General features: G+C 39.6%; 1 protein-coding gene across 3 annotated transcripts; it reads left to right on the top strand.

Annotated features, from left to right (window-relative positions):
* Window positions 1–1,712: 1,712 nt before the first annotated feature.
* On the top strand, window positions 1,713–12,318 carry LOC122822798 (sodium-dependent neutral amino acid transporter B(0)AT2-like). Of its 3 annotated transcripts, XM_044101734.1 has the most exons (13): window positions 2,595–2,689; window positions 4,008–4,218; window positions 5,383–5,540; window positions 6,345–6,465; window positions 6,536–6,711; window positions 7,312–7,422; window positions 7,490–7,731; window positions 8,020–8,191; window positions 8,260–8,461; window positions 8,555–8,714; window positions 8,786–8,948; window positions 9,279–9,472; window positions 9,503–12,318. In XM_044101734.1, exons 2-13 carry the CDS (start codon window positions 4,008–4,010, stop codon window positions 9,606–9,608), a joined length of 2,016 nt encoding a protein of 671 aa, XP_043957669.1. In that variant the 5' UTR covers window positions 2,595–2,689; the 3' UTR covers window positions 9,609–12,318. The 3 variants fall into 3 exon arrangements, with proteins under 3 accessions (XP_043957668.1, XP_043957669.1, XP_043957667.1); XM_044101733.1 differs by lacking the exon at window positions 2,595–2,689 and adding an exon at window positions 1,713–1,784 and having other exon boundaries at window positions 9,279–12,318; XM_044101732.1 differs by having other exon boundaries at window positions 9,279–12,318.
* The last annotated feature ends 1,814 nt before the right edge of the window (window positions 12,319–14,132 follow it).

The following is a 14,132-nucleotide window of genomic DNA, read 5'->3' as shown; positions in this document are numbered from 1 at the left end:
TATTTACTTTGGATGGCTCACCTGCTACATCCTCAGCAAATAACAGGGTTTTAATAAAGAAGGCTTTGTGTATTTGAAAACAGATGGAAATTTGTTTCTTTAAATGATAAGAAATCAAAGAAAATCTATAAAATAACCAGCCAAAGAAAGTTCAGATGTTTTTACTGAACAGAAACCCAAACACAACACATAACAGCTCTGTTATTAACATAGATTTAAATGTTATTTAACCAACTAATTACCAATTTATGTATTTATTTTTATTGATTTTTGGTCACTGTGAATAAAATCATCATCTGAGAACCGATCTTTATTTTACATTTTTTATTATCTTAAGTATTTGAAGGGATGAATGTTTCCCAATAAACCGACACAAAGTGAAAAACTGTTTTATGTCTTATAATGTTACATAATGACATTTATTTGGTTTAAAGTTCTGCTTCAGTTTTGTGTCTCTTTGTGAAACTGAATCAGCTTTTTATCAGGTGAAACATTTAACTGAACACAACCTTCAACAAACAGCATCAGGTTTATAACTGACAATATTTACTCAGTAAAACATGAAGAACGACAAATTATAACAAACAAAACTTTCATTTTCCTTCATTTTAGTGGAGAAACGTTTTGTAGCTGCATTTTATTGAAGAGTTCATTATTGTTAAAAAGGTCTTGCCATATTCAGTAATTGATTATTGCCATTAAGGTTTCTCCATACAAATTCATTCCTATTATTTTTTCTTTTGTTCATTTTTTTGTTTTGATTTTTTAATTGAATTTGATTCAAATTCACAATTACTTTATTGATCCTAAATGGAAGGTAAATGTAATTCATATTACTTCAAATAATTGGTGATGACTGTTGGCAGGAAAGAGCTCCTGTAGCAGTCTGTATTACAGCGACCTTGAAGAAGCCTCTGACTGAGGAGCGTTTCGTAGTTCAGCTCAGAACAACATACCATGTAGCGGACATGCAGGAACTGGAAGAACAAAAACAGCTTTCAACATTTCTACAATAAAAATCTGTCACAAAGTAAACCCTTTAAATCTTAACATGTTTTTAAAAATTCATCTTTTAATTTGTCTACAAACTGTACAATCAAATTTACCAACATTGTTGATAAAGAAATATAAAATGTGCTAAAATTCAAGTTGAGTTGAATTTAAGATCAGATGAAATATTCTGACTAATCAGCTGCAGTTAGTTTTGTTTGGCGGTGTCAGAGTAAAGGGGGCAGAACTCAAAGGCACACCACACCTTTCAGGTTTTGATCAGTAAAATATTTTGACGGAATTAATCTTTTTTTATTCTGCTTTGTAAATCTGCATTACTTTGTCTTCATGTTGCTTTATCACATATAATGTTAAAGAACCTGCTATTTTACCGGCGCCCAGTGGAGGGCGCTCTAAGCTTTAGAGAGGAATCACCTTGAGTCAAGAACTTCAGTTTTCGGGTGAATTTTTCTCTCATTTGAACTCTACTTCGAAACAAAACATTAAATATGTGGGAGATAAATTTTATATTATGATTTCCCATAAAGGTCCAAAACTCTGGGTCTCATAAGGATGAATCCTCTGGAAAAGTTTCATTCAGAAAGTTTTTGTTGTTAAAATTACGCTCAGAAGTCTGGAAGAAAATTCTTAAAATTAATTTTACAGTCTGTACCGGCCTCTGTTTTCCTCCAATGGGAAATGTTTGGGCGGAGTCACGCCACGTAAAGGTTGAAGAGTTGACTGGTGAGACGACATTTGGTCAACCTGGGAGAAGTTTTTACCTGCGATTAGAGGTAATTAAAGAGTATTTATTGGGTTAATTAGGAGACTTTTCCGCACGTCTTTAAAGGGGAAGTTTCTCAGTTATTTTCTGTTTTATTTACCTCCAGAGCAGGCGGCTTACGTGGCATCCAGTGTGTGTGTGTGTGTGTATGTGTGTCTGTGTGTGTGTTGTTATTGCTTCTACTGGTTTGTATTATTATTTTAACCAAGTCTGACCACTAAATAAGGAGAAAACCCATTAAAGATACAGCAAACTGAAATGAAAGGAGAGTGGTAAACTATTGAAATGTTATTTTAAAACAGTTTTAACTGTTACATTCTCTCTGTTTTTCTTTATTATATAAACTGATGCATAATTCTGCTGTTTAGCCTGACTGAAAACACCGACACGTGTTGGAAAATTAAATCCTAATCTCTTCAAGTATTTACGGCTCATTCACGTTTGTTATCGGCGACGTTCAAGTTACAGAAAACAGCGTGTGTAATTTATTTTCGTCTAGTCTGTGACCGGTGTTGTGCGCCAGATAAACATAAACTGGATCAGTAGCAAAATTCTTTTTGGCTTTTATTATTTATGTATTTATAGATTTATTTTCATTTTATTTTTTGGCACAATTATTTTTTATTGATAATATTCAGAGGGGAGATGAGAAGGAGAAAATAAATTCAGCAAATGTGTCAAGGTTGGGAATCGAACCCGGGACTTCGGCATCGAGCAGTAGCTTCTGCAAACCTCTAAATACGTAAACGCCCCAGGGTTTTACGTATTTAAGCTAGTCTCTACGGACATGAATATATCTCTCTTCCTCCGTTCCGAGGGGACTGTGAACGCATCGCGGCGGGCTGGCTCGTTGCATCAGGCGGAAGACGGGCAGGAGCCGGAGCCCACGTCCTGCTGGGTGGGAAGAACACGCGGGTAAATTTATGGCTCTTTAATATTTTTACACTTAAACTGTAACATTTGTAGCGTCGCGTGCTTAGTGTTTGCTTCAAACCGTGACGACAGACGGTGGCGCGCGGGTTTCGTGTGAGCGTGGCGGTTGAATTCGCAGCCGCACGTGCGTGAACGAAAGGATAACAGCTAGTTTCTTTGATCTTTCCGCATGTTCTCTACCTGTTTGCTAACTTTAACTGCTGCTTATAAAGTTGATTTGTGTTCAGTGTTGAAAGCTGGAGATGCTCCTGTTCGTGTGGGTTGTTATGGTGACCAAGTTATCTAGTCTTGGTGTTTTATCACTGTCTCAGCTATCTGAAGCACGAGGAATTTACATTTACGAGGTAAATCCCCTAATCTGGGATTATCCTAACCCAGGTAAATAGACTTGTCTTTACTCGCCGGGTGGTTAGCATTGCAGTTTCACATTCACCTCAACATGCCTTTACTTCCCTGTCCTGTTTCTGTACGTTCTCATTGTGTATTAGCGATGCAAGATATATCGGCAACAACATCGGCATGTGTTCGATAAGTAAAACTGGGCCGATAGTAACTGGTTTCTCTGTCTTGTTTGTGTTTCTGTTCTAACTTCTGAGCAAGAACAGCAGCTATTGGTAGTCCGAAAAAATAATTTTAAAAAATGATTCTGTGGATGTTCCTATTGGATTTTGAGATTGAGCTGTCCCCGACCTGCCTGCCCAGAATTCTGACTTCTGAAAACCGACTCTGATAGATCTGTTAATAAAAAAGGAAATTTCTGCCAAAAAAACAGAGAATTCTTGATCAGTTGCAGAAATTATATAGAAAAAAAATTTTCAGTTAGGAAAGTCAAAAATTAGTTTTAAATAACCCTGAAATTTTCAGATTATCTTCAGAATTTAAAAAAAAATTAAAGATGAAAATTTCTCAGTCTGAAAAATCAACTAATTGCTAGAAAGAAACCTAAAATTTAGAAATTAATCTCAAAAAGTTTGTAGAAAGAAACCTGAAAACATTTCCGTTCCGTTCAGTGCCAGGCAGCGATGATTAACGTCTGTTTCTCTAAAGTTGCATCCCAGACTTTGCATTAGAGAGCCAAATATTAAAATAATTCAATATTATTTCTGTTTTGTGTCGGTTGGTTCAGTGTAACTCCTCCTCCCAGTGGTCAACGTTTTCTGATCCATTTGGTAGTGAAGGAACCCAGAACCGGTTAAATCTTCTAAAACGATCCACAAGATTCACGTTGTTCTGTGTTTGCTAACATCTGCTGATCAGGCGTCGTGACGCTCGGTGGTTTCTTCCTTCGCTCTGTTCCCAGATGGAGAAGCAGCCTCTGCCAGATGACGGCGATAAGACGGGAGCGGCGGTCCCGGACGGCGGCGCCGACGCCGGGCCGCCGGCCGCCTCAGAACCTCCGTCCCGGGCCGGGTGGAACAGCAAGGTGGAATATTTTTTAGCCCAGGTGGGATTCAGCGTCGGCCTGGGAAACGTCTGGAGGTTTCCGTATCTTTGCCACCAGAATGGAGGAGGTGAGCCGCTCTGGGTCAGACTGAATGTTTATTTTATTTCAGATTTATTTCAGCTGAAACAAATTAGGAAACAATGTTGCATCTAAAAGAAACTGTTGTCCTGCCTGCAGTTTAAAACCAACAATACAAAGAAACATCTCAAACTAACGTCAGAACAAGAGTTCATCTGTAAAACTGCTATTACAAAGAAACTTATGTAGAACTGGAAAATACAACAAAAAAATGTGCTGCACTGCAAAAACTCAAAATCCCACCAAGTACTGTTGGTTTAGTTTCTTCTACAAATATGTTAGTACACAAGAAAGAAAACAAAACTAACCTGAAGGTAACTTTTCTTCAGATCCATCTTGTTTTAGGTGAATAATTCCTTAATGTTGATTTTAAAATGTCCTGACAGATTGTTTCACTGATGACCTGGGAAAATGTCTTGTTACTGAAATAATCCATTAATCATGTGCTGTTTTATTGTGAAACTGAACTTCGTTTTGCTCTGAGACGTTTTCTTTTCTATTTAACTTAAGGCAATTCCACACTTTTGAAACTTTTTATCTTTTCCTTCTCTTCTTTCTGTCTCTCTGCTAACTAGCGTTAGCATTCGTCAACAGTTACTTGGTAGAAGTGAGAGCGTTGCGCAGCACAAATAATCATCTGGCACGCTGAAAATAGAACATAACATGACTAAGCCTAAATTGATTTTATTTCTCTAAATAGAAATAAGACACAATTACCTGGAAATGGAAAACAAATAAAGTTTTGACAACAACAAACAAAAACAACAACAGCCTTAAAACACTTGTTAGTACGAAGTCATGGCAGGTTTTAAAGCAGGTTGGTCAGTTTGTCCTCAGGCAGTTACACAGTAAGAAAGGTGTGACAGCATGAATTCATGTGTTCATAATCCAGCAGCATGTTCAGACAAACAGGATCTGATCCCAGGAACGTCGTTTACATTCGTTTTCACAGATTTACTCATTTTAAGTTGGGAATCCAGAACAAATCCCAGAAATCATAAAAAATGTATTTTGTTATCAATTGGAAATTTGTAACGTTTTGCTAACATCCCTCCCTGTTCTCTGAACATCGACGTTCCCATAAAAATGCCAACATTTCCAAATGGGGTTAGTCTGAATGTGACCAGGCTGAAGCCTCTGGTTTCCTCTGCAGGAGCCTTCCTGCTGCTCTACGTGCTGCTGATGCTGCTGGTTGGAATCCCGTTGTTCTTCCTGGAGCTGGCGGCCGGCCAGGACATCCGGCAGGGAAGCATCGGAGTCTGGAAGTACATCTCTCCCAGGCTGGCGGGAATCGGTTACTCCAGCTGTGTGGTAGGAAAACTAGAAGTTTAAAACGCAGCGAGAAACATGAAACGTTTACAGTTCAGAGGAAATCGGAGCAGAAAAACACCAAGAGAACATCTGATTTATGATTTACCTGGAAATATTTACTGTTCTACCAGCGATCAGATCTCAGAACGAAAACTGAAATGATTAATTGCAATTAATTGATCATTGAAATAATAAGTCAACTAATTTAGTAATTAATCGTTAACTGCAGTATGTCGACTCTAAAGAACAAGATTCTCAAATCAGTAATGAAGCCAAAACTGGACAAAAATATGTGAATGAATATATTTTTATATATTCCCTAAAAAAACACAATAAACATCCAATTATTAATCAGTTAATCAATAAAATAATCAGGAGAATAATTGCTGTTTTTCAAACACTAGAAGGATTTTTAGCTGCAGATTTATCATCTACTGTTGACGGCAAGAAAAATAAGAATTTAATTGGAACGATCTAATTAATGATGTTGCTCATAATGTTTCCCATTAAAACGTTTAGTATTGAATAACTTGAGCTCATGTGGTTAAACACAAAATGTGCAAAATGTTTTTATTGTTTTTATCTGATTAACTAAATAAATATTAGTTATATGAATCTTTGAGCTTCTGGAGATTCGATTCAGATTTTTAATTCAGACTGGAGGAAAAGATTTATTTAAACACATTGAAGGTTCATTAAAATCCACAAGTTTACAGTTCAACAGAAAACGTTTTGTGTTACAAACTGTAAATCATTCAGAAACGGATTCCTGAGTCGTGGGACTGGATGTTCTTTTCTCCTCAGGTCTGTTTCTTCGTGGCGCTTTACTACAACGTGATCCTCGCCTGGAGCCTCTTCTACCTGGGCAACTCCTTCCAGTACCCGTTGCCTTGGCAACAGTGCCCCAAACACGGAAACGTGACGGGTAAGAACACGCAGCGTTGCAGGTCAGGTGGACTAATCTGACGGTTTTCTAAAGGTTTGTTTTGCTCCAGAGAAGGAATGCGAGGCGAGTTCCCCGACGTCGTTCTTCTGGTACCGCAGAGCGCTGAACATCACCGACTCCATCGACCAGCTGGGATCCTTCAACCCCTACATGGTCGGCTGCCTGCTGGCCGCCTGGACCGTCGTCTGCCTGGGGATGTTCAAGGGCATCAAGTCCTCCGTCAAGGTCGTTCATCGGTTTTTACCAAAGTGATTCTGCATCAGTGATTGAAAACATTTCAGTTTCAGTTCTGGGTCTGGAAATTACTTACATTTCAATTTGGTGTTTTCAAGGTTTGGAAAGTGCTTGATTTCTTCATCCAGTCCTTGAAAGTTCTTAATATTCGAACCATTGAGGAGAATCTAAAGTTTGGTTAAAAAGTTTCATTTGGAAAACGCTGCATCCAGCTGAGACTCGATATTTACAAACATTTTGTCATATTTAAATTATAAAATAGTCAATTAAAGTTTCCTTTTTTTACTTTATTTGTACCATTTTTATCTCCAAACTGGGAAAGTTTGAAAACTTCAGATAATTAAAACAAAAACCTGATCAATAATTATTGATATCGACTGATATGAAACTCTTACATTGTGACACGTTTTTTTAGCTTTAAGTTTAACTGGGATGGATAAAGGATCATAATGCTAACTGCTAGTTAGCAGGCGCTAATGCTAAGCTGCTAACGGCAGCAGCTAACGTCTGCCTCGTCTCAAACCGTCCAGCTGCTCGTATCGGCCTGGAAGGTTTTCCAATAATCGATCAGATCGATCTGTTCGGTTCCAGGTCATGTATTTCTCCTCCATCTTCCCCTACGTGGTTCTGATCTGCTTCCTGATCCGCGGCCTCATGCTGCCTGGCGCCGCCGAGGGAATCGCCCACATGTTCTACCCCAAGGTAACGCCGACCCGACCCGACCCGAGGTTTCCCTGGGCCGACCTTTGACCTGTCGCTGTGTTTGCAGCTGTCGATCTGGGCGGACATCCAGGTGTGGCGCCAGGCGGCCACCCAGGTGTTCTTCGCTCTGGGTTTGGGTTTCGGCTCCATCATCGCCTACTCCTCCTACAACCCCAAGAACAACAACTGCCACCGCGACGCCTTCACCGTCTCCTCCATCAACTTCCTGACCTCGCTGCTCGCCACGCTGGTGGTGTTCGCCGTGCTCGGCTTCCGCGCCAAGAAAAGGGTCGTGACCTGCGTGGCCAGGTGGGGTCAGAGGTCGTCCATGTTGCTCTCCTTTCCTCACTTTTTGTTTTTCTGGATTTTCTTCCTTCTAAACGTTTCTTCTGTTGATATTTTTGTTTTTATTTTTTGTTTTCTTTCTTTCTCTCCTCCTCTCTTCATTTCACTTGTTTATTATTTTTGTTCTTTCTTTGTTTTTATTTTCATGTTTTATTTATTTTTATTTATTATCCTCCATAGATTCTTTGTTTAATTTCAGATTTTCTGCTGAAGTCGGGACGTTTTTCTCTCTCACTCGTTCGTTTCCTGCAGGAACCTGAAGCGGCTGCAGTGGCAGCATCATGCCGGCCTGCTGCCTGCGCTGACCTTTGACCTTTCCGACCCGGACTCTGTGGACTGGCGGGCCTACAGCTCCTGGTTCAACCAGCATGCAGACACTCTGGCCAATTTGACCGACTGCGATTTGGAGAAGGAGATGCAGACGGTGAGGCGTGTTCTCAGGTTGACCTTTGACCTCTGGTCGGCGCTGACGGCGGCTGCGTTTGGTGGCAGGGCGTGGAGGGGACGGGTCTGGCCTTCATCGCCTTCACGGAGGCCATGATGCAGCTGCCCGGCAGCCCGTTCTGGTCGGCGCTGTTCTTCCTCATGCTGCTGAACCTCGGACTCAGCACCATGTTCGGAACCATGGAGGGAATCCTGGCGCCGCTCCGGGACCGCTTCGCCTCGCTGGCCCGCAACAAGACCAAGCTCACTGGTGATTCTCCACTTCATACCTCTGAGTTCAGCGTCGTTCTGACTGGTTGACCTTTTGACCTCTGCCCCTGACGGTCGTCCATCTTGGTTCCAGTGGCCAGCTGCATGGCGGGTTTCCTGATCGGCCTGCTCTTCACGCAGCGCTGTGGGAACTACTTTGTGACCATGTTTGACGATTACTCCGCCACGCTGCCGCTCATCATCGTCGTCGTGTTCGAGACCTTCAGCGTCTCGTGGCTCTACGGCGCCGACAGGTGAGGCCGCCGCCGCCAGCGCCGGGGCGCCGCGGCGGCCGTCCTCCCCGCTGACGCTGGTGTCCCTCCAGGTTCCTGGACGACATGGAGGCCATGCTGGGCTGGAGGCCGTCGGCGGTGTACAAGTACCTGTGGAAGTACGTGTGTCTGCTGGCCATGCTGGGGCTGCTGGGCGCCACCAGCGTCCGCATGTTGATGGAGACGCCGACGTACATGAGCTGGAACCAGGAAACGGTACGCAGCGGGTCAGAACCGCCTCCAGAGGCTCATTAGAAAACTTTCACAAACAACCAAGAAAATAAAAGCCTGAAACTGTGAGATTCTAACAGGCTTTTATTTTCTTCTTACTTCCTGCTTTATTTCTTTATTTCTTTCTGTTTGTGAAACAACAAAGTCAAAGTTATAACACAAATGCACCACGCACTTTTCAGATTTTATTAGTAAACATAAACAATGTTTATTGACTCTGAAATGTTGAAGTTTGTTGTTGCAAAGAGGAAAACAAAAACTAAAACCTTTGTGATTTTAATAAACCGTCTGAATGATGGATGTTTTGTTTTCCAGGCGTCGGAGGTCCGGCTGCCGTATCCCGGCTGGGCTCTGGCGGTTCTGGCTCTGCTGATCATCTTCGCCATGCTGCCCGTCCCGGTCGGGTTCATCTACTCGGTTCTGCAGGACCGCAGGCGGCCGAGCAGCAGGGACACGGAGACGGGTCTCTACCGCATCGTTAGCTCTGACGAGACGCCCATGACAGACATGACCGACCCGGACCGGACCGACGCAGACTGGACCGACCCGGACCGGACCGACGCAGACTGGACCGACCCGGACCGGACCGACGCAGACTGGACCGACCCGGACCACCGGAACGGCTTCACACCGTCTGAGTCTTAGAGAAAAACACGACGCAGGATTAGGGCCGGACTAAGAGATTATTTTTAATTACAATAATAAAATATTATTATTACCAAAAGAAAAGTCGTAAAATTACGAGAAAAGTGGTTCTGACAGAAAAATGATGATCAGATTTTCGGTTTCTTGTGACACAAAATATTTTTTTTATTTATTTATTTTTTTTTTTACATCAGTTTCCTTCAGGCTGGACAATAAATCAATAACATAAATAGTGATAAACATGATCAGTTTCAATAGATAATCTGGTTGAATATTCAACATGCAGGTTGGTGGCATTAACCAATTCTCTGGCTCTTCGGTTGCCTAGCAACGACCTGCCGTGTAACGGAGCAGCAGTTTTAAAAAAATAAAAACCAGAAATATAAAAATCATCATCAGTGTATCATCGATATCGGCTGATAAAGCGATAATATCGCGATGTGTTTTCTGAACCAGATGCTCAAATTTCCTCATTTTTTGTTTTAGTTATCGTAACGTTTCTTTATTCTCCTACTTTTACAGATTTATTTTATTATTATCGCATCTTTCCAGCGTTTTCTCCAATCATTACATTTTTTATGCAATATTATAACTTTTGCCGTACAACTTTATTCTCGTTTTTTATTATTATTACAACTTTATTCTGGTAATATCTTTATTTTTCGCATATCATTAAAACTTCTGGTAATATGACTATAATGTAATATTATAACTTTATTATTACAACTTTTTTCTGGTTAGGATTATTCTTGCGACATTGTAACTTTTGTCGTACGACTTTATTCTCATATTGTTGCGATTTTTATTCTGGTTGTATCACTTTTGTTTTTCTTTTCAGTTTTTTTGGTATTATGACTTTATTGTCATCTGAGTTTATTCTCGTAATGTTACGACTTTATTTAGATAATATTGTGACTTTATTCTCATCATTATTTTTTCTTTTTCTCGTCCTGGCCTTAATGCTTCGTCACAGAAATGACCAAAATTCTGCCCTAATGAACTTTAATTCACCATTTCCAGAGCAAAAAGTTACATTTCTAAATATTTAAAACCTTTTCCCTTATTTATTTTGACAAAGTTAAATTAAATCCATAAGTTTATGGATGGATTAAATTATTTTTGGAACAGGAATGTCTTTAAAAGTTGATATTTGAGGAACTGAAACCATGAACCATTGTTTCACGACTTCGTGTTTTTACGAACTCTGATGGTCACGCTAACGTCCAGAAGTGAAGCGACGCGGCGGCGTGTCCGACCTGCTGACCTCATGAGCACCAGCTGCTGTTTGACGCGTTTCGGTTTCTGCAGCTCGTCGCTGCCTGGATGTTTACGATGACTGTTGGTCCAGAACAGTTTCCACTCAGCAGAGAAAACCAGAAATGTTTATTATTTTCACGATATATCGGCGTGAACATCGGTATCATTATCAGAATCGATCCGATAAGTAAAACCGCAGCTTCCGATGTTTTTTTCTGTCTTGTTGCTGATACAAATGCAGAACGTTCAGCTGAAATGCTGTCAGCGGTTCTGGTCCAAAGAAAAGATAATAGAATATTTAGGGATGCACAGATATGAAAATTCAGGCTGGTATTGATATCAATCCTGCTCTTATAGCCGATAATCGATACCATTTATATCGGGACGTTTGACACTATAAGACAGCGGCGTTACGTGTGAATATGAAGGTTCTTAGAAGAAAAATGCAATTTTGTTCAAATTTTAAGGCGTTAAACTCTAATTAAACTAAATGTAGTTATAAAAGCCGACACTTCCTGCAGCCCTAAATGTATTTACATTCCTTCTACTTGCATTTCCAAAACATTCGGCGTTTGGCTGAAACGTGTGAAGCTGCTCTTGTCCTGAAAGTCCACTGACTTTCTGTTATTTTATTCTTCCATAGCCGAATAAGTGACTGACGATGCGCCAACCCAGCCGGCTTGGCAGAGGTCAGAGCGCTGCTGCCAACGTAATTATTTCATTGAGAAGATTTTTGACTTTTCAGGAAGAAGAAAAATCTGAATGTGCAGGTCAGACTTTCAAACATTTATTGGCCAGAAAACTGCAGTTGGTTATAAATCTCAACAGCCTGATAAATATCGGTTTTTGGTATTGGATCAAATTAGTAAATCGGTGCTTCCTGCTTTTTGAGTCCACTGTGATTTCTCTCCAGATCGGATCTGTTCTCCTTTACTCTGTTCTGGCCGGGTCCGGACCGGCTGCCATAATGTGAACCGTTACAGTGTTGGGTCTGGTTCTGGGTCTGGTTCTGGTTCTGGTTCTGGTTCTGGGTCTGGTTCTGGTTCTGGGTCTGGTTCTGGGTCTGGTTCTGGGTTTCAACCTCGTCACTGGAGGAGATTCAGAGGGAAAATCGTTCTGCTGACTGAATCAGTCATGAACTACATCCACGTCTGCACTGTAAATATGTAAAAAGTAGAAACTGAAGATAAATTAAATGAGCTTGTAGATATTTTTAGTTTCTGGTTTTATGTGTTTTTTGGGATTTCTAGTTTTTATTCTGTTATTTTTCACTCTAAATGTTTTGATTTTGACTTCAACTTGAGTCACGTGAACTTAAAAATCTGCATTTTAAGTGCCTTCAACATAAATAAGGCAGAACAAAATGTTGAAATCATTTAATGTTTTAAAACTTTAAACTAATGTAAAAATGAATTTTGTCTGTATTTGTCAAAATAAAGATTTTTCAGCAATATCTTTTTGTTGCTTAAATGATCTTTAAGGAAGGAAACGAACCTGCATGAATTTATTTAGGAAAACATTTCTGCATTTCTTTGGTTTCAGTTCAGCAGATAATTTTTAGGATTTCCTTATTTGGACACAGGAAGAGGAAAAATATTCCAGTTCTGCCAAAGAAATTTTCTAGAAGAAAACTTGGACATTTCTCTTGAGGACTTTAAAAATTCAGGTTTCCAGAAGTTTAAAGTGTCTGAGATTAATTTTAAAATTTCAGTCATTTTTATCCTTTTTTTTTTTTTTTTTACAAATTTCAAGATCAAACATCTTCTGAGGTTAATCTGAACATTTAGGGATTTTTGACTTGTTGCTCAGAAATTGCCTTTTTTTCTAGAACATTTCTGAGATTCATTCAACAATTTATTTATTTTTTCTCAAATCTTTTAGTTTTGTTGCTCAGAAAATATTCTTGTTTTTTCTAGAAAAGTTTAAATTAATTTCAAAGTTTTAAAAATTATCTGGGATTAATCTAAATTTTGTTTTTCTTGCGATTTGTTTCTTTTGAAGTTCAGATATTTCAGGGTTTATTCTAGAAAGTTCTGTTTGGGTTTTCTGCAGGAACATGCGGCTGATAAAACATTTCTGCTCTCAGGTTCTCCACCGTATCACTTTCTGCTCCCTGCTGTGCGGAATCTGCCTGGGAAAGGCAGATAAAGGTTTCATTTCCTGACCTTTGACATCTGAGGTCAAAGGTCAGGAAATGAAACACTGATGGGAAGTTCTGTGTTTGGGGAACAGTCTGGTCTGAAATGTGAAGCTGACTGAACGTTGCTTTATGGGGAGAAAATGTTGAAACGCTCGGCTCTGTTGACGTCAGGAAGGAGAAAAAATAAATCTGTTTCAGTTCAAAAGGTGAAACAAAGTAAATTCATTTAGAGCTTCAGGTTCATTTGAATATTTTTCTTCTACAGTTTTTACATCTTTCAGCCAACATGTCTGAATGTTACACACATATGTATGATTATTGATTCTAAAAAAACTGTTTAATATTTAATTATTAAATATTTTTTACTTGAAAAATAAAGCAAAGAAATAACGCCGTCTTGAGTTGCTGTACTCATCACTGACCACAAGGGGGAGCTGCATCCTCCAAATACAACCTGTTCCGGTTTCAGATGTTGAGTTTTTATTTTTACAAACTAAAACCTGAACTTACTGGGTTTTTCCATTAAATTGATTTCTATATATTAGCTACTGAAGTTTCAAGTTTAAACTCGTTTTAAACCAGAAGAAGTAAAAAGATCGTTTTTATTCAAATTAAATTGTGTCACTCTTTATATCACTAGTTAAACTAACTAACTAACTAGTTAAAATAAAGATCCTTTACTTTAATTATAAAATGCAGCATCCTCAGAAGTTTCCTCTTTATTTTTTATCTGTGGTTCAAAGTGCTGCAGATCAGCGTTTAATAATCTCCGTCTCCAGGACGTGATGCTGCTTTTCTGCAGGATTCCCTGAAGAAATATCGACGTCTTCGGGGATTTCTGTCGTCTTGGATCCAGTCTCACCTCAGTCAGCCTGAAAGGCAGAAAGAACAACAACCAGCGAGAGGAAAGCAGCGTCTCGGTTCCTAAAACTCAGGTAAAAACTCATTTTTAATAATGGACGGCTTTTCTTTAGAGGTCTGAATGTTTGTAAGGGGAAGAAAGTCCTGCTGGATGAAATCTGGGCTTCAGCTTTAGTCTTATTGTTAAATAAAAATGAAAAACATTTTTATTAAAAGCTCATAAAAGCCATTAAAGGGGCAGTGTAACTTAAAATGACTTTATTACA

This window comes from Gambusia affinis, linkage group LG20 (genome assembly GCF_019740435.1).
Source record: "Gambusia affinis linkage group LG20, SWU_Gaff_1.0, whole genome shotgun sequence".
NCBI classification, from domain to species: domain Eukaryota; kingdom Metazoa; phylum Chordata; class Actinopteri; order Cyprinodontiformes; family Poeciliidae; genus Gambusia; species Gambusia affinis.
The sequence above is the reverse complement of the archived record's forward strand: the minus strand, read 5'-3'. Positions and strand labels throughout refer to the sequence as shown.